Source organism: Macaca thibetana, chromosome 10, assembly GCF_024542745.1.
Source record: "Macaca thibetana thibetana isolate TM-01 chromosome 10, ASM2454274v1, whole genome shotgun sequence".
Lineage (NCBI taxonomy): Eukaryota > Metazoa > Chordata > Mammalia > Primates > Cercopithecidae > Macaca > Macaca thibetana.
In genome coordinates, this window is record NC_065587.1 from 64,413,315 (window position 1) to 64,432,545 (window position 19,231).

The following is a 19,231-nucleotide window of genomic DNA, read 5'->3' on the forward strand; positions in this document are numbered from 1 at the left end:
CACCCCCGCACCAGTGGGCTCCCACGTGGCCTGAGGCTCCCTGATGGGCACTGCCCCCTGCTCCTGGGCACAGGGTCTCATCCACCACCCAAGGTCTGAGGAGTGCAGGCTTGTGGCACAGAACTGGCGGGCAGCTCCGCCCCTGGCCCTGGCGTGAGATCCACCAGGTGAAGTCAGCTAGGCTACTGAGTCTGGTGGGGACTTGAAGAAGTTTTATGTCTAGCTAGAGGATTGTAAATGCACCAATCAGCATTCTGGGTCTAGCTCAAGGTTTGTAAATGCACCAATCAGTGCTCTGTGTCCAGCTAATCTAGTGGGGACTTGGAGAACTTTTCGTCTAGCTCGCTGTGTCTAGCTAAAGGATTGTAAATGCACCAATCAGCACTCTGGGTCTAGCTCAAGGTTTGTAAATGCACCAATCAGTGCTCTGTGTCCAGCTAATCTAGTGGGGACTTGGAGAACTTTTCGTCTAGCTCACTGTGTCTAGCTAAAGGATTGTAAATGCACCAATCAGCACTTTGTGTCTAGCTCAAGGTTTATAAATGCACCAATCAGCACTCTGTGTCTAGCTAAAGATTTGTAAACACGCCAATCAGCACCCTGTCAAAACGGACCAATCAGCTCTCTGTAAAATGGACCAATCAGCAGGATATGGGTGGGGTCAGATAAGGAAATAAAAGCCGACTGTCCCAGCTAGCAGCTGCAACCTGGTATCTTTACACAATGTGGAAAATTTGTTCTTACGCTCTTTGCAATAAATCTTGCTGCTGCTCACTCTTTGGGTCCGCACTGCGTTTATGAGCTATAACACTCACCCCAAAGGTGTGCAGCTTCACTCCTGAGACCAACCAGACCACGCACGAACCCACCAGACGGAAGAAACTCCGAACATGTCCGAACATCAGAGGGAACAAACTCTGGACACACAATCTTTAAGAACTGTAACACCGCGAGCATCCGCAGCTTCATTCTTGAAGTCAGTGAGACTAAGAACCCACCAATTCCAGACACAAAAGGATTGCTTGAACCTTGGAGGCACAGGCTACAGTGAGCTAAGATTGTGCCACTGCACTCCTGCCTGGGTGATAGAGACTGTCCTTAAAAAAAAAAAAAAAAAAAAAAAGAATTTGGGTATCATAGGAGTAGGAGGAATCAAGAATACATGAGTTCTGGTTTCAATAACTGGGTACATGGTGGAATCATTTATTGAGATAGAGAAGTTTTGAGGCTGAGTGCAGTGGCTCATGCCTGTAATCCCAGTACTTTGGGAGGCCGAGGTGAGCAGATCACCTGAGGTCAGGAGTTCGAGATCAGCCTGGCCAACATTGTGAAATCCTGTCTTTACTAAAAATACAAAAAATTAGCCGGGCGTGGTGGCATGCTTCTGTAATCCCAGCTACTCGGGAGGCAAAGGCAGGGGAATTGCTTGAACCCTGGAGGCAGAAGTTGCAGTGAGCTGAGATTGCGCCACTGTACTCCAGCCTGGGTGATAGAGCAAGACTCCTCAAAACAAGAGACAGATAAGTTTTGGGAAGGGTTGGTTTACAGGGAAAATGCTGGGTTCAGTCAGGCTTATTCAGGTGAGATGTCGCTGAGCCATCTAAGTGGCAGTCCAGTAGGCTGTTGGATATGGGGTCTAGAGACTACAAGAGAGGATTGAGTTGAGTCACACAACTCCAGAGAGGGCATCACACATAAGTGTATTTAAAGTTCCCAGCTGGGGCAGGGCGCAGTGGCTTACGCCTGTAATCCCAGCGCTTTGGGAGGCCAAGGCGGGTAGATCACCTGAGGTCAGGAGTTTGAGACCAGACTGACCAACATGGTGAAACCCCATCTCTACTAAAAATACAAAAAAAATTAGCCACGCATGGTGGTGGGCGCCTGTAATCCCAGCTACTTGGGAAGCTGAGGCAAGAGAATCACTTAAACCCGGGAGGCAGAAGTTGCAGTGCACCTAGATCATGCCTCTGCACTCCAGCCGGGGCGACAAGAGTGAAACTCCGTCTCAAAATAATAATAATAATTAAAAAATAAATTTCCCGGCTGGGCATGGTGGCTCACGCCTATAATTCCAGCACTTTGGGAGGCTGAGGTGGGCGGATCACTTGAGGTCAGGAATTTGAGTCCAGCCTGGCCAATACGGCAAAACCCCGTCTCTACTAAAAATACAAAAATTAGCCAGGCATGGTGGCACGTGCCTGTAGTCCTAGCTACTTGGGAGGGTAAGACATGAGAATCGCTTGAACCCGGCAGGCAGAAGTTGCAGTGAGCCAAGATCACGTCACTGCACTCCAGCCTGGACGACAGAGCAAAAACTCCGTCTCAAAAAAAAAAAAAAAAAAAAAAAAAAAAAATTTCCCCCTCAACACCTGTTTATTTATCCATAAATATTTATTAAATAATTCTAAGTCTTAGAGCTGCAGAGGTGAAGAAGAGAGACTAGCTCAGCCCCTGTCCTCATGTAGCTTACATCCAGTGGAGGTTGTTTGGGTGTCAGAGAAAGGTGGTGGCTTTTTCCAGGCAGGCTAAAGGAGGGAGGTCACAATGTGTACTTTATGATGATATCTATGATATACCTGGGATAACACCAAGGGCCCCACTGAGGTATTCCTTCCCCTCGCAGGACTAGCCACATGCTGTCTCTCTGCCCTGGCCTCTTCCACCCCATGCCTAGTCAGAGTCCTTTTTTGGGGTGAGCAAATGGATAGTGAGGCAGGAGAGGAGGGGTTGGAAGGAGGTGGAGGTTGGAGGGATGGGGAGCTGTGGAGGCCGACAGGACAGAGGGAAGCTGGTGCTGCCTGTGGCCTCAGCCCCTCGTCCTTCCAGGTAGAGAAGCCAGTCTGCGGCCCACCACGGGAGCCACCACCTGGGTCAGACATGAAGCGCTGGCAGATTTTTGTCCTGTGGGTTTTTTGGATGCTCATCCTCTGGCTGATGACCCCCTATCTGGATCTGACACCTGAATCAGCACTCCAGGAAAAACGAATGTACTTGGTACTACGGCGTTGCAACTGCCCTTGGTTCAGTTCGGGGAAGTGTGGCTGCCCTTCTGAGACCCTCAACTGCTCCTCCTGTGGCTACACAGCCCACAAATGGAACTGGCTTGATGCATGCTCCAGGAAGACCACGGGGTACCTGTTGAGGACAAGAGAGTCTATGACCTCTGACACTGTGCCCTGGTGGTTGGTCAGTGGTCAATACTGGGCCCGGCCCTATCTGCCATGCTTCCTGGGCCTCACCCATCTCCCACCTTCCGCCCAAATCCCTGCCCTTGGCCCTGTCTTCACAGCCTCTGGGTGGAGATCTCACCCACCCACCTCTGTTTTCTCTCCCCTGGGCCCAGCCCCCAATCTCCCTCTTTCTGTTTCCAGGGCATGAACTCAGGAAGCCAGCTTGAGAAATTGTGGAGGAAGCTGTCTAAAGTGATTCCCAGGCTCTCGGTGAGCCATTTTGATTTCTATTGTGGGACTTGTGTGCTGTTGGGGTGCCCACATACCTTGCAGGGCTTCACCCTTGGCAACGACATCGACCAATACCCCGTGGTTTTCAGGTGGGTGCTGGGGAGAGGGCGGGAACAGGAGGGCCAGGCCTGCCCCACAGTTCCATCAGTGTCTGCTCCCCTTCCCAAGATGAAGCGGGCCCCAAGTCTAGGGCTTTGAGATGAAGGTGAGGAACCAAACCACCCACAATGCTTCATCTATCCCAGGAATGCCAGTGACCAGGGCTCCTGGATGCAGCTGGAGATGCTGCTGCAGAAGCTCTCTGACCTGGTGTGGACTTCAGATGATCTAAGTGATGAGGTGATGGAGGAGGTGTCCCCAAACACTCTCTGTGTGGGGGTGAGGGGAGGTCACTGCAGGGAATAACAGCAGGGGCTCTGGGAAGACCTTCTATTGGCTTAGTGGAGACACTTGCAGGACTTTCCCAGGTCTTGTGGCCCAAACTCCTCCACCTTCAATTCTTTCTCAGATTTTGGAAGATGGTCTGGTTCCCTAGTGGAGTGGAAGATAGCAAAGACATGGTGAGGGGGAATAGGAAAAGGGGTAGGATGTGGCTGTGGGTTGCTGTGGGAAGGGCCCCAGGTCAGTTCCCTCCCCCTTCCTCTCCAGGTGCAAGCAGGACAACTGGCTGCCTTACCAGGGTCAGTGTCATCCCTGGGGCCCAAGGCTGTGTTCTGTGTCTTGCACAACTGTGCCCAGGCAGGAAAGATTCTTGTATCTTCTCTTAAAATTCCCGCTCCTCAATGCCTTCAGCATGGAGTCTAAAGTTTTCTGCCTGGCTTTCAAGACTCTATGTAGGCCAAGCATAGTGGCTCATGCCTGTATCCCAACACTTTGGGAGGCTGAGGCGGGTAGATCATGAGGTCAGGAGTTCACCACCAGCCTGGCCAATATGGTGAAACTCCATCTCTACTAAAAATACAAAAAATACCCAGGCGTGGTAGCACATGCCTGTAGTCCCAGCTACTCGGGAGGCTGAGGCAGAAGAATTGCTTGAACCCGGGAGGCGGAGGTTGCAGTTAGTCAAGATTGTGCCACTGCACTCCAGCCTGGTGACAGAGTGAGACTCCATCTCAAAAAAAAAAAAAAGACTCTACATGTTCTGACTCCTCCTCTTGCCTCCTGTCTCCCAGGCTCTCATTATGGGCTCGTAGAAATCCCCAGACACATTGAGCTGCCTCATGCACCATTCCATTTGCCTGGAATGTCCTTCTCTTATGTCCTGGGGGTTCCCCTCTCTTCCTCCAATATTATGAGAAGAAGCGAGTTGACATTCTCTTTTTTGGGCTCCTCAGTGACTCTAGGAGAGTGTCCAGAGTCTGTTTCCTGGTGGTGAGCTCCAGTCTCCTCCCAGCTCCCAGGGGCAACCTGTCATCCCAGATGCTGAGTGAAGGGAGGCAGGGGTGAGGACTGGAGTCCGCCTGCTGACACATATGTCCCTCTCTCATCCACTAGGTCACCGTCTTTGGATTTGGATCAGAATAGCAAGGAAAGTGTTTCTATCACTGGGAGGAGGATAATCAGACCAAGGGCTCCAAGGAAATACTGCCCACGTCTAGTGCAGAAGCAGAAATCGAAGTCATCCATCAGCTAGCATGTGGACAAGCTCTCTATTCACACAAGCTCAGCCTAGCTGAGTCCATACATGTCCTATTTCTCTGGGGGTAAAGGGCAAGAGGAAATTGTATGGAGATCAGTCTGGTATGGAATAAAATCCTGGCCTGATTGTCTTACCTGCAACCACAGTGTCTGGGAGGGAAGGGCCAGACGTGCCTTCCAGATCTCGGGGGCAATATTTGAGTTAATTTCTTTGCCTGGTCCCCTGGATCCTGTAGGAGGTATAAGTTTAGATTCAATTTCATGCCAAGTGCAAACCCAGACTTTGAGTTGTTGGGGGAGGCTCTTTACCCATTTCGATAAAAGAAGTAAACCTCCTTGTTTCACTCATGCTGGAGGGTGAGGGTTTTTTTTGGTTTGTTTGTTTTGTTTTGGGCCCAACTTTTCACAGAAGGTTTAGCATTTTGAGGTTCCCAGTTTTTTTAGATGCCTTAGTTCCAATTCGCTTTTTTGTTATTTTTTTATTTTTTAAGATAGGAGCTTGCCCTGTTGCCCAGGCTGGAATGGAGTGGTACAATCATGGCTTATTGCAGCCTCAACCTCTTGGGCTCAAGGGGTCCTCCCACCTCAGCCTCCTGAGTAGCTGGAACTACAAATGCATGTCACCACACCCAGTTAAGTTTAATTTTTGTTTTTGTAGAAAGGGGGTCTCGCTATGTTGGCCAGGATGGCCTTGAACTCCTAGGCTCAAGCAATCCTCCTGCCTTGGCCTCCCAAAGTGCTGGGATTACGGGTGTGAGTCACTGTGCCTAGCCCTCACGGTGTCACTTCTGCAGCATTCTGTTGGTCAGATCAAGTCATAAAGTGAGATCAAGATCCAAGAAGTGGGGAAATGAACTGCTCTTCCTAGTGGGAAGAGCTGAAAAGAATCTGCCATATTGAAACTACCAGTGTCAAGGGCCCAGTTGTGTTGGCAGCAGTGGTGGCATTCCAGGTGGGCCATTCTTGGGGTAGTCTTTGGCCATGTTTTGCATCTCATAATAGACTGAGCCTGGTTCTCTAGCTTTTGCATCATCCTGTAAACTACTAAATATTTAGCCAGCAAATTGTTTTTCTCTGAAGTTTACCAGTCTGTTGACCAAGACCAAGAATTCAACCACTACAGTTAACAAAGAATAAAAAATCAGACTTTTGGCTGGGCACAGTGGCTCACACCCAGCATGTTGCGAGGCTGAGGCAGGAGGACTGCTTGTTCCTGAAAAATTTCTGCATAATTCATCCCTTAATTTGCATGTAATTAAAAGTGGGTATAAATAGGATTGCAGAGCTGCTGCTGAGCTGCTAACTCTGGGCACACTGCCTATGGGGTAGCCCTCCTCCACAAGGAGCAGTGTACCTCTGCTGCTGCTGTGCAATGCCGCTTCAATACAAGTTGTTAACACCACTGGATCGCATCAGGGCAAAGCCAAGAACCCTCTCAGACTAAGCCCAATTCTGGGGATTGCCTGCCCTGCATCAGAGCATCACTCCAGTCTCTACCTCGATCATCACATGGCATACATACTCCCCTGTGTCTTCTGTTTCCAAATTTCCCTCGTCTTTTTTTTTTTTGAGATGGAGTTTTGCTCTGTCACCCAGGCTGGAGTGCAGTGGCACAATCTCAGTTCACTGCAACCTCTGTCTCCCAGGTTCAAGCAATTCTTCTGCCTCAGCCTCCCAAGCAGCTGGGAATACAGGTGCTCACCACCACGCCTGGCTAATTTTTTGTATTTTAGTAGAGACTGGGTTTCGCCATGTTGGCCAACTGGTCTCAAACTCCTAGCCTCAAGTCACCTGCCCGCCTCGGCCTCCCAAAGTGCTGGGATCACAGGCATGAGTCACCATTCCTGGCCAATTTCCCTCATCTTATAAAAACACTAGTCATTGGATTAGGGCCCATTCTCATCCAGCATGATCTCATTTTAATTTCATTGTATCTGCAAAGGCCCTACTTCCAAATACATTTCTAAGTATCAGGGGTTAGAACTTAAAGATTTTTTTTTTTAGTAACACAATTCTACCTCTTGCAAGCAGAATAATGACTTTTCTAGACATGCAAACGTAGAAGTTTTATCTCCTACATATCCCCGCCTTTTTTTTTTTTTTTGTGACAGAATCTTGCTCTGTTGCCCAGTCTGGAGTGCAGTGGCGTGATCGCTGCTCACTGCAAGTTCTGCCTCCCAGGTTCACACCATTCTCCTGCCTCAGCCTCCTGAGTAGCTGGGACTACAGGCGCCCGCCACCTTGCCCGGCTAGTTTTTTGTATTTTTAGTAGAGACGGGGTTTCACCGTGTTAGCCAGGATGGTCTCGATCTCCTGACCTCGTGATCTGCCTGCCTCGGCCTCCCAAAGTGCTGGGATTACAGGCGTGAGCCACACCCTTTCTTAGAAAGTTACCATGAACAAAAGGCTGGGCCTGACTGATATGATGAAACTCCATCTCAACTAAAAATACAAAAATTAGCCGGGTGTGGTGGTGCACACCTGTAATCCCAGCTACTTGGGAGGCTGAGACAGGAGAATTGCTTGAACCCAGGAGGCAGAGGCTGCAGTGAGCCGAGATCGTGTCATTGCACTCCAGCCTGGGCAACAAGAGCGAAACTGTCTCAAAAAATAAAAATAAAAAAAAAGGTATCATGAACTCATGAACAAAAAAAGTAGTCTTAGTTCATTTACAAACTCTATAGGAAATATTTATCCAGTTACAATAATGTAAACACTGATAGTAGACTGCTGACTTTTAGAATTAAATTAGCCTGTAGTTCTGTGCCATCCAATATGATGGATGAACCCTTGAAATGTAGCAAGTGCAAGTGAGCAAGGAAATTTTAAATTTATTTTCATTAATCTAAATTTAAAAACAATTCAGTTCTTAGAAAACTTTTCAGTATGCTTGTTATAACTTGGGTATGTAAATCTTTTTTGACTGTATGATTTTATCATATTTATAAATTATGCGTTTCTGACAAAACGGTTTGAATTTAGGTATACTGTAAGTGTAAGATATACACTGGATTGGCTGGGTGTGGTGGCTCAAGCCTGTAATCCCAGCACTTTGGGAGGACAAGGCAGGCAGATCACTTGAGCTCAGGAGTTTGAGACCAGCCTGGCTGACATGGTGAAACCCTGTCTTTGTTAAAAAATAAAAAATAAATTAGCTGGGCGCAGTGGCGCGCACCTGTAGTCCCAGCTACTCGGTAGACTGAGGCAAGAGAATCATTTGAACCCAGGAGGCGGAGGTTGCAGTGAGCTAAGATCACGCCACTGTACTCCAGCCTGGGCAACAGAGCAAGACTCCATCTCAACCAACCAACCAACCAACCAACCAAACAAAAAACAGTTCTCAAAAAGAAAAAGTCCACCCCTGAGAGCTGTCAAGGGGTAAAGGGACCAAATATTCACTTTCATCAGTATAGTAAATTCTCTTCAGAAGATTCCAGGTGGCCCTTCTTGAACTCCTGGACTCAAGGGATCCTCCTGCCTTGGCCTCCCAAAGCTCTGAGATTACAGGTGTGAGCCATCGCCAAGGTGGTCCTTCTGTTTCCCTCTTTGCCTCCTGCTCACCCACCCCAACCTGGACACAACCTCTCCCTCTGTGCCCTCCTGTCCCCTGGACCCTTGACTACCACACCTCCCTGGTCATTTGGGCTCTGGGCTGAATGCCAAGGTGAAGGAGGGGCCTTGGTGGAGTAGGTCACAATGTGGCCTCTGTGATGAGTCCCTGATATCACTGGGCTGGCACAGAAGACCCCATTAGGCATCAGTTTCCTCAGGGAGGCCACGGAACACAAAAGTATCCTCTCTCCCTTTCTTTCTGCCTCTAGGCCAGGTTTTGGCAGTTCCAGTAGTGACCAGTAGGTGACTAGGGAGGCAGGAGCAAGATGTTGGGAGGAGGTGTAGTGTCAAGGGTTGGGAGAGGGATGAAAGCCATTAGGATGGGGGATGCTGGGGGACGTCTGTGGCCCCAGCCTCTTCTTCCTGGTGCCAGGTGTCAGGGCCAATCTACTGTCTGTGGGGGCACCATCGTCGGGGCCAAAGATTATGATTCGATACAGGAGTTTGGGCCTGGTGGCTGCCTATGTCCTTTCATTGTGACTGATTGCCTCCTTCCTATACCAACACTCCAGCCAGAACGATCTCTGTAATATGGTCAAAATACACCCGGGAATCTGCCACTGTCCCAGCAACTTTTCCAGAAAATGCAACTGCTTATCTGAGGTCCAGACGTGCTCTGCCTGCCTCCACATGCCTGGCGAGTCTGACTGGTATGACAGATGCTTCAACAGCACCGTTGAACCCCTACAGAGGCCACAGGATCCCATGTCCAGTGATGCTCTGATATTGTGGTTGGTCAGTGCACAAACTTAGTCTTGGTCCAATCCCTGACCCAACCCCAGGTCCTAGCCATCTCTCCATCATGGCCCCAGGCTCTAACCTTCTTCCACAGGTAGGTGGAGCCTGGGTCAAGCCCCTAAATTCTTCCCTCCTATGCTCCTAGGGACTCGAGGGAGTCAAGTCAGAGAAGGAGGTTGAGAATAAGCAGCAGCAGCTGATTAAAGCACCTCCCCCATGCCCACTGGGCCATGTGGTATCCAACTACCGGTTCTGTGCAGTGGTGGGAAACTCAAGGTCTCTACGGAGCTCTGGCCTTGGTTTCAGGATTAATCAACATGAAGTGGTCCTCAGGTGGGTGCAGGGTAGGATGTGGAGACCAAGGCCAAGCCCAAGCCTCTTTCTCCTCTAAATGACCATCCTGACTTCCTTTTCAGGACGAACCAGGCCCCTGTCCAAGGCTTTGAGGCAGATGTGGGGAATAGGACCACTATGCGCATTATGTACCCTGGGATTGCCAGCCCTCAGGACCCCGGTATCCAACTACTGCTGCTTCCGTTGAATTCATCTGGTCTAGATTGGTTCATAAGTGTACTGCATAAACAGACAAGCATGTGGAAGCAAAAAAACCCTGGGTATGTCAGGGAGGGAGGTCACTGTAGAGGTGACAAAGGCGACTCCAAAGATACCCTGGCTGGATACTGGGGGACCCCCAAGGCTTACTTAAGGCTGAAGGCTGCTTGTCAAATGACTCTGAAATCCTCCCAAACCTCAGTTTCTTTTTAGATTTCAGATGGTCCAGGTTCCTGGTGGAACCAGACAGCAAAGATAAGGTGAGGGCCCCAGGAAGGAAAGGGGAAAGTGGTAGGACAACATGACGGTGGGTAGCCATGGGACAGGCTTCAGGTCAGTCCCCTTCTCCATCTTCCTAGGTGATCAGCCTCTACTTCCTCAGGTATATCAAGGAAAGTTGACTGGAGAACCACAGTCAGTATCCGTCCTTGGGGTTTGTGGCTCTGTTGTATGCCTTGCATACCTGTGACCAGGTAAGATATCTCCTGCAACTCACAGACTTTCACTCCTCTGCCACTCAAAATTTCTGTCTTCTTGGCCGGGCATGGGGGCTCATGCCTGTAATCCCAGCACTTTGGAAGGCCAAGGCAGGCTGATCACCTGAGGTCAGGAGTTCAAGACCAGCCGGACCAACATGGAGAAACCCTGTCTCCACTAAAAGTACAAAATTAGCCGGGCATGGTGGTGCATGCCTGTAATCCCAGCTACTTGGGAGGCTGAGGCAGGAAAATCACTTGAACCCGGGAGGCGGAGGTTGTGGTGAGCCAAGATCGTGCCACTGCACTCCAATCTGGGCAACAAGAGCAAAACTCCGTCTCAAAAAACAACAAAAAAATCTGTCTTCCCAGGGACTTCCCGTTAAATCTAAAACTTTCTGCCTGGCTTTCAACACCCTACATGATCTGATCCCTCTCTTCTCTCCCAGACTCCCACACTGGGTTTCTTGGGGTTCCCCAGACATACCAGCTGCCTCACGCCTTCTCACACCCTGCTCCCTCTGCCTGGAATGCCCTTCCCTTGTCTCCAAGGGGAATCCTCTCTTCTCTCAATATATAATGAAGAACAATTAGTTGATGCTCTCTTTTCTGGGCTCTAGGGTCACTATGAGTATTGAGAGTCTGTCTTCCTTGAAGAAGGTGAACTCCATTCTCCTCCCAGCTCCAAGACGAAGCCTGGCACACTAGCGGTTGAGTGAATGGTGCTGAAGGCATGATAGGTGTGCATGGGGGCAGGCCGTTACCCCACCACCATCTCTTGTCTTACCCCATCTCCCAGGTGTCCTTGTTTCGTTTGTTGGTGGTCCCATACCGGGATGACAAATATTGGTTTGAGAGCACCATGCAAAATTTCCCAGCAGAATACAGATCATCTTGAAACTGCAGTGTGAGAGGAAGATTGATGTCTACGGCTGAGATGTTTCCATTGCAGTCCCCAGGAGGCTGACAGGTAGTCAAGGGGACCTTGTGGTGTCAGAGAGGGACTGGGGTTTCAAGCAGACCCTGGATGGAGATCTCTCTGCTACTGAATAAAACCCTAGCTTATTTCTCTCTCTGGATTTCTGGTGGCATTAAAGGGCTACGTTCTATTACTGATTCTGTCTTATCACCATGTGACTCTCTTATGCTGTATCTTATCAAAAAATAAAATTAAATGAGAAAAAAACGAACCCTGAAGTTGGAAACACATCAAATGGACCTAACTATATATTTAATTGATAATATAAACACCAGAGAAATAATTATTTCAAGTTCCTTTAACTCAAGTTATTAACTCAATTATTTCAAGTTCCTTGTATATTCTTTGTAGGATAGTCTCTGTGGACAAAAAGAACTACAAAGAAATTTTAGGCCAGGTGCAATGGCTCACACCTGTAACCCCAGCACTTTGGGGGGCCAAGGCGGGCGGATTACGAGGTCAGGAGGTCGAGACCAGCATGACCAACATAGTGAAATCCCATCTCTACTAAAAATACAAAAATTAGCTAGGCGTGGCAGTGCACACCTGTAATTCCAGCTACTCAGGAGGCTGAGGCAGGAGAATCACTTGAACCTGGGAGGCGGAAGTTGCAGTGAGCCAAGATTGCACCACTGCACTCATAAGCCTGGGCAACAGAGTGACACTCTGTCTCAAAAAAGAAAAAAAATTGTTTTTTAAACTTCACTCAGTATTTTTATTATAGTGTTGGTATTATTATTATTATTTAGAGACAGGATCTCACTCTGTCACCCAGGATAGAGTGCAGTGACATGATCACGGCTCACTGCAACCGCTGCCTCCCAGGCTCAGGTGATCCTTCCACATCAGCCTCCTCAATGGCTGGGACTATCAGTGCGTGCCACCACCCTCAGCTAATTTTTAATTTTTTTGGTAGAGATGAGGTCTCACTATGTTGCCCAGGCTGGTCTTGAATAAGTAAATTACTACTTATATTAACACCATTAGAAACTAAACACAGGTCAGGTGTGGTGGCTTATGCCTGTAATCCCAGCACTTTGGGAGGCCGAGGGAGGCTGATCATTTGAGGTCACGAGTTCGAGACCAGTCTGGCCAAAATAGTGAAACTCTGTCTCTACTAAAAATACAAAAATTTGCCAGGTGTGGTGGTGGGTGCCTGTAATCATAGCTACTTGGGAGGTTGAGGTAGGATAATCACTTGAGTCTGGGAGGCAGAGGTTGCAGTGAGCTGAGATTGCACCACTGTACTCCAGCCTGGGTGACCACCACACCCGGCTAATTTTTATTTTTAGTAGAGATGGGAATTCACCCATGTTGGTCAGGCTGGTCTCGAACTCCTGACCTTGTAATCCACCCACCTCAGCCTCCTGAAGTGCTGGGATTACAGGCGTGAGCCACCGTGCTCGGCCCAAACTGGAAATATTATGAACTCAATTTTCAGACTTTTTATTGTGACAAAATATACATGAAATTTACCATTTAAAAGTTATCAATGGCAATAAAGTTCAGTGGCATTAAGTATGTTCACATTGTTGTGCAATCATAACCTCGATGAACTAACAATTTACAAAGTACATTTTCTCCCTCTGTCATCTGAACAGCTATTACACCCCATTAGCAATGATCAACCCTGCAACCCAGATTTTGTTTTTTGTTTTTTGTATTTTTTTTGGAGACGGAGTCTGACTCTGCCACCCAGGTTGGAGTGCAGTGGCGCGATCTCAGCTCACTGCAACCTCCGCCTCCTGGGTTCAAGCAGTTCTCCTGCCTCAGCCTCCTGAGTAGCTGGGATTACAGGCACACACCGCCACCCCCCGCTAATTTTTTGTATTTTAGTAGAGACGGGGTTTCACCGTGTTGCCCAGGCTGGTCTCAAACTCCTGAGCTCAGGCAATCTGCCTGCCTCAGCCTCCCAAAGTGCTAGGATTACAGGTGTGAGCCACTGTGCTCAGTCTGATTTTTGTCTTCTAAATACTTTTTTTTCCACTAAAAGATCCTAGGCCTAGACAAGTACAAAGAAAACTTGGACATTAGATTTGCGGCAATTTCAGCATCAAAAATAGCAACTGTCATGATTGAACCATAGTGAATATATAAAAAACTTTGAGTTCATAATGATACTCAACCTCTTACTCTAAAAATTGGTAATTAAAGGTGTGTGTTGAGGGAGCATTTATCCTGCTTTTTTGGTAGAAACAGCTCAGGGTAACCAAATAGCCTCAGTAAATGAGTTTCCAGTTGCTGTATATTTAAAACAAATATCCACCGCATGCTACCCTCTTGGCTACTCAACCACCACACGCAACCTAACAAAATGCAAATATTCCACATAAACCGAAAGCGCATTTACCCACATCCCTGATGCACTGTGGTGTACCAGGTGTCTAGGAATGAGGTAGCTCAGTCAGGATCCAAGAATCCCCAAAGGTGTAGGCAGCGCAGCATCATGTCAGATACTGAACCCGTTATGGTACCACATAGACAAGTTACTATTTTAGAGGAATAAAGTGAGCCAGTAGAAAAACATAGTTAAACAACAACAACAACAACAAAAAACTGGCTGCCTCTGAAGAGGAGTTTGAGAAGAATGAGGTGGGAAACTGCTGTCTTCTTTTCATTTAAGTTCTTTTATTTTGAGACAGTCTTGCTCTGTTGCCCAGGCTGGAGTGAGTGCAGTGGCATGATCATGGCTCACTGCAACCTTGACCTCCCTGGGCTCAGGTCAGCCTCCCGAGTAGCTGGGACTACAGGCACATCATCACACCAAGCTAATTTTTATATTTTTTGCCCAGGGTGGTCTTGAACTCCTGAGCCCAAGCAATCTGCCTGCCTAGGCCTCCCAAAGTGCTGGGATTATAGGCATAATCCCCGAAGCCTGGCACTGTTTAATTTCTTTTCTTTTCTTTTTTTTTTTTTTTGAGACAGGGTCTCACTTCATCACTCAGGCTGGAGTGTAGTGGCATGATCTGGGCTCACTGCAGCCTTGACCTTCCAGGTTCGAGCGATCCTCCTGCCTCAGCCCCCCAAGTAGCTGGGACTACAGGCACATGCCATCATTCCTAGCTAAAATTTCTTAACCACGTACATGCACTTGTTTCATTTTAAATAGATGACAAGAAAGTCTACGAAAGAAAAAAGTCTGGATGGATGGGAAATTTATTTTTCACCCTATTACGTTTTCCTATAGATTTCAATCCTCAAGAGGAACCAAAAAGCTCTTGCTTTTCTCTCCCTGCCTCCAGCTTGACAACCCTATGCTGTGAATAGGCAGCTCCTCTCTCAGATATACACCATGCCAGCCTTGGCACAGGGTGGTGCCCCTTTTCATTCTTATCTCCATCACCCTTGATTGCCAAGCCTTCCCTTGGCAGCTGGACCCTGGGCTGAATGCCAAGATGAAGGACTCCATTGGGCATCAACCCTTCATCAACCCCAGGGAGGCCACAGGACACATTGAATGCCACCTCTCCTCTTAGCCTTCAGCCCAGCCTTTAGCAGGGCACCCTTGAGGACTGAATAGGTCCAGAGGGAGGCAGCAGCTAAGGTGCTCGAAGGAGGTGTTCTGCGGACGGTTGAGGAAGGGATGGAGGCCAACAGGGCAGGGGGATGTAGAGTCTGTGACCATGGTTTCCCACTTTTCCCAGTGCCTGGTATCTGAGTCAGTGTGCCACTTGCCATGTGCTCTGCTCTGTGGGACAAGAATATAGCCTTCAATGGGGGGTTTGAGCTTATGCTCACCTGTGGCTGACGTTTCTGCTGTCTGCTCAGAGGTCTAACCTGAATGAACTGATAACACCTGCCATTGCTCCTAGATGTACCCCTCAACTCCACACATCCTGTGCATCCAACTGACTTGACAAACACTTTGAAAGGGCCCTCAAGTCCTCTCTTTGTCCAAGATGCTTTGTTTGACTCTTCCTGGCCTCACTGAGAGCAGCCAGTGGGTGTCCTCTGCACAACTGGGTCATTCTGCAAACTTTCATCTGTGTCCAGGTTCTGTGTACCTAGAGGTGAGCTCCTTCTCGGAGCTCCTTGTGGAGCTTTGTTTAAATGAGTATTTGCCAAATGACTGAATAGCTGGGGCAGGAGCAGCAGCCAGCCAATCTCATTCACCAGGTAATGGAGTTGGGCAAACTTCAGAGATGGCCCTTATACAGGGAAGAGAGTTATAGCCAAAGGCTCCAGCATGAATCATCAAACCACATGCAACAGCAGAAGCCGAGGCTATCAGTCAGCTAGAACGTGAGACTACTCCTGGCCAGCAATCTGACCTGCGGGGCTGGAATGTTCACAGATACAGGAGAGGCTTTGATAGGAAACCAGGACAGGAGGTGCAGGGGCAACGTGTGGATTATTAATCTGGCACTGCGTAACAGCCTTCCCTGATTCCCTCACCTGAACAACTAGTAGTAATTAAGGAACAATCACATTTGAATACGAATTCTCGTCCCCCTCCCTGGCTCTAAATAAATGGCCATGTGCTGGGAATAGGGGATACCCACTCTCTCAAATGACACATCACACAGCCTTGGCAGACTCATCTCTCCTCCTACCCCTGACCCAGTCAATATTTTACCTCCAAGCCCGCCTAGCTGAGTCAAGGTTCAGGCCCCATAAGGGCATATATAGGGCTGGTAGCATTGGCAATGAAAGGCTAAGAGGTCAGAGTGTCCACCTTGTGACCAGGTTACTGATGCAATGAGTTGGGTGAGATCAACTGGCCAGGAGCACAGTCCAGTGAAGTCTCACCTCTCATCCTCACCTCCAATAGGGTAGAGGGAGTAAAAGGGCCTCAGGACCCCATGTTTTTGCCTTTCCTCCTCCCTTGCCTGCTTCTTAAGTGTGGTGAGCAGAGTTGAACTTGCATCCCTCCTCAGCTGTGCCCAGAATCATGTGGAGGGGTCTCTTGGTTTGGAGCACACTGGCAGCTCTTGCTTCTTCCTCCTCCCTGCCCCTGGCCCCTGGCCCTATTCCTCTGCTCTGCAGGTAGTGGGGCAGAAGGCAGGAGGTGAGGTATTGCAGGCTGGACAGCTGAAGGTGTCATCTGCCCCAAGGCCAAACTAAAAAAACCAGGGATCTGTCCCACGGACTGAGATGAGGCCTGCAGGCAAAGCCTCAGGCCTGGAGGTCACCTCGCTGCTTTTGTGGCTGGGGTTTCCTACCCCATAGGTACTTCTAGAAGTTCTGCCACTGGCCCCAGAGCCGCGGAGGTCCTGTGGCTGCTCAATTCAGCCCCGCATCTGCAAAGCCTGCCTTCACCAGAAGGGTGTCTGCCTGGTTTGATCCGCACTTCAGATGGGCCCTGAAGCCCTGATGCGACTGGAGACCACGCCATCTCCAGAGGCCGGTGGATGCTCGGTCCTGGGCTCTGGGCTGCATCCTCTCCTTGATCCCTTCCTCTGCTGGGCCTCTAGCTGCAATGGCTCCAGCCTTTCCTTGGTACTGGAACCAGGGGTGAGTGATACGCAGTCTGTGTTCTTCTCCATAGGCACCAATGCTAGGACACCTAACCCAATTCCGCCTGGTCAAGAAGCTACTCCAACTGATCCCCATGTCACAGCTAGACCCCGAGCTCCGACTGTGCCAGTCCTGGGTCATGCATATTTGGAACACAGGATAACCATCACTGAGCGCCACACTGTGCTCAGGTGGGGGCAGGAGGGCGAGGGTGGGAAGCAGCACCACTCTGTGAGCCCCAGTGCCTTCCTATCTCTGTAGAGTGAAACAGGGACTATTCTGGGCTTTGAGAATAATGTGGACAACAGAACCCCCCTGCATTTAAAGCACCCCAAATACTCATGGCCTGTATGAGAACACCCACATGCTGTGGGTGTCTAAGCCTCCAAACCTAGTGTGGACTGCAATGGTCTTATCTGGCGGTATGACCAGTGGGGGCCCCAGACCTGGCGTAGACAGCCTTTGGCACTTTGGTGCCAACATTGATCTTGACCTCCCTGTGCAGGCTGTAACTGTGCACTCCCCACCCTCCTTATCCCAACATACACCACTAGCTTCTCCTTCTTTAATGGGTACATTCATGCCAGGCAGTTTTTCTGCCTTCAGGGTGATGGCAGTCCCATGTGGAAAGCAGAGGAGCAAAGGTCATTGGGTTGGGAGGTGATGGTCACTGCTCTAACACACAAAGCACGTGGGATCCTTGAGAGAACAGGGGCAGCACCCACCAGATCCCAGCACTCCCCGGGAACAAGAACATTGCCCAGTCTCTGATGACTCTTGTCCCCTTCTGCTTTCAGGCCTTTCCATCCAGTACTAGCTTCTATCAAAGCAGACAAGAAGATTAGGAAGGGGGAAAGTTTTCTGCAAGAAGATAACCTCTGTGGCTGAGCTCTAACCTCTACTCCCTGCATGTTCTGGCGACCAGTCACACCTTCCTCAAGTACATCTACAAGAACTGGCTGGACTACCAGGGACTCCTCCCATCTGCTGGATTCACCATTCTGGTTATGCTCTGCCACATGTGACAAGGTCAGGAAAGAAGGCTCTGGCCTCATGCCCTTAGGCAAAGTTGGGTCCCCCCTGGATAACACATATTCCTTCCTTCACTCTTCCCCACTTCAGGTCTCTTTGGGTCTGGAGCTGATGAAAACAGCAGTTGTCACCATTATTGGTGGAATACTCCACAGAGGCAATCCTGCTACTGGACAAGGAAAGTGTACTTCAGGAAGCTGGAGCGGAAGATCGTCCACAAGCTCGAGTATCAGGGCAAGAGCATGGTCTACACCTGAACTGAAGGCCAACCCTGCTCTGAATATCTGGTGGCGGGGAAGACCCTAGGCCAAGGTCTATAATGGAGCTGGGGGGCTCTTGAAGGTTGGATGGAAAAAGAGCAAATACAGATTAGTCTAGTCCTGAATAAAGACCCTGCTTGGCAGCCTCTAAGATGTCTTTCAGCTGCTGGAACCTCTCTGAGGCCCAGAAGGTATGTGGGGCCTGAGGCCCTGGCTCGTGACCTATAGAAAATGATGCTGATAAGAAACTCGAAGGTAAAACACAGGGACCCTCTGTCAGCCCGAGCCTGAGAACCAGGGTTGGAGGACGTAACAAGTGAACAACCAAGAGAAGTCTTGTTTGTCTCTGACAACCCCTAGCATAGAAATGGCCTAAAGGGGCCGGGCGCGGTGGCTCATGCCTGTAATCTCAACACTTTGGGAGGCCAAGGTGGGTGGATCATCTGAGGTCGGGAGTTCGAGACCAGCCTGACCAACGTGGAGAAACCCTGTCTCTACTAAAAATACAAAATTAGCCGGGCATGGTGGCACGTCTGTAATCCCAGCTACTCGGGAGGCTGAGGCAGGAGAATCGCTTGAACCCAGGAGGTGGAGATTGCCACCAGTGAGCCGAGATTACATCAATGCACTCCAGCCTGGGCAACAAGAGCAAAACTCTGTCTCAAAAAAAAAAAAAAAAAAAAAGAAAGAAAGAAAGAAAGAAAAGAAAAGAAAGAAAAGAAAGAAAGAAAGAAAGAAAGAAAGAAAGAAAGAAAGAAAGAAAGAAAAAGAAAGAAAGAAAGAAAGAAAAGAAAGAAAAGAAAAGAAAAGAAAAGAAAAGAAAAGAAAGAAAAGAAAGAAAAGAAAGAAAAGAAAGAGAAAGAAAGAAAGAAAGAAAGAAAGAAAGAAAGAAAGAAAGAAAGAAAGAAAGAAAGAAAGAAAGAAAGAAAGAAAGAAATGGCCTAAAGGCTAGGTAAGGATTTTGAGTTACAGGGAATCTGACTGGAAGGAGGGACCAGGACAGCATTTCTGGGGTCCCAGATCCAT

General features: G+C 48.9%; 4 protein-coding genes across 9 annotated transcripts in view; 3 read left to right on the plus strand and 1 right to left on the minus strand.

The window, feature by feature from the left end:
* LOC126964247 (reactive oxygen species modulator 1) overlaps positions 1-17,656 on the minus strand; it is a 186,771-nt gene extending 169,115 nt beyond the window's left edge. Inside the window, exon 1 of one of the 2 annotated variants that reach the window (XM_050807205.1) lies at positions 17,651-17,656. The gene's annotated coding sequence lies outside the window, so the exon portion shown is untranslated. Of the gene's footprint in view, positions 1-9,660; positions 9,665-17,650 lie in introns of those variants that run through there. The other variant, XM_050807198.1, reaches the window with a different exon arrangement.
* LOC126964261 (ubiquinol-cytochrome-c reductase complex assembly factor 1) overlaps positions 1-19,231 on the plus strand; it is a 292,878-nt gene that overhangs the window by 55,744 nt on the left and 217,903 nt on the right. The window lies entirely within an intron of this gene.
* On the plus strand, positions 2,429-5,248 carry C10H20orf173 (chromosome 10 C20orf173 homolog). Of its 4 annotated transcripts, XM_050807289.1 has the most exons (6): positions 2,437-2,692; positions 2,827-3,186; positions 3,372-3,550; positions 3,707-3,800; positions 3,970-4,021; positions 4,956-5,247. In XM_050807289.1, exons 2-5 carry the CDS (start codon positions 2,878-2,880, stop codon positions 3,994-3,996), a joined length of 609 nt encoding a protein of 202 aa, XP_050663246.1. In that variant the 5' UTR covers positions 2,437-2,692; positions 2,827-2,877; the 3' UTR covers positions 3,997-4,021; positions 4,956-5,247. The 4 variants fall into 4 exon arrangements, with proteins under 4 accessions (XP_050663245.1, XP_050663244.1, XP_050663246.1 ...); XM_050807287.1 differs by having other exon boundaries at positions 2,436-3,186; positions 4,956-5,248; XM_050807290.1 differs by having other exon boundaries at positions 2,441-2,994; positions 4,956-5,246.
* On the plus strand, positions 8,138-10,625 carry LOC126964292 (CMP-N-acetylneuraminate-beta-galactosamide-alpha-2,3-sialyltransferase 1-like). 2 transcript variants are annotated; one of them, XM_050807327.1, is made up of 6 exons: positions 8,138-8,950; positions 9,224-9,446; positions 9,595-9,782; positions 9,866-10,063; positions 10,215-10,261; positions 10,361-10,625. In XM_050807327.1, exons 2-5 carry the CDS (start codon positions 9,243-9,245, stop codon positions 10,258-10,260), a joined length of 636 nt encoding a protein of 211 aa, XP_050663284.1. In that variant the 5' UTR covers positions 8,138-8,950; positions 9,224-9,242; the 3' UTR covers position 10,261; positions 10,361-10,625. The 2 variants fall into 2 exon arrangements, with proteins under 2 accessions (XP_050663284.1, XP_050663283.1); XM_050807326.1 differs by having other exon boundaries at positions 8,138-9,446.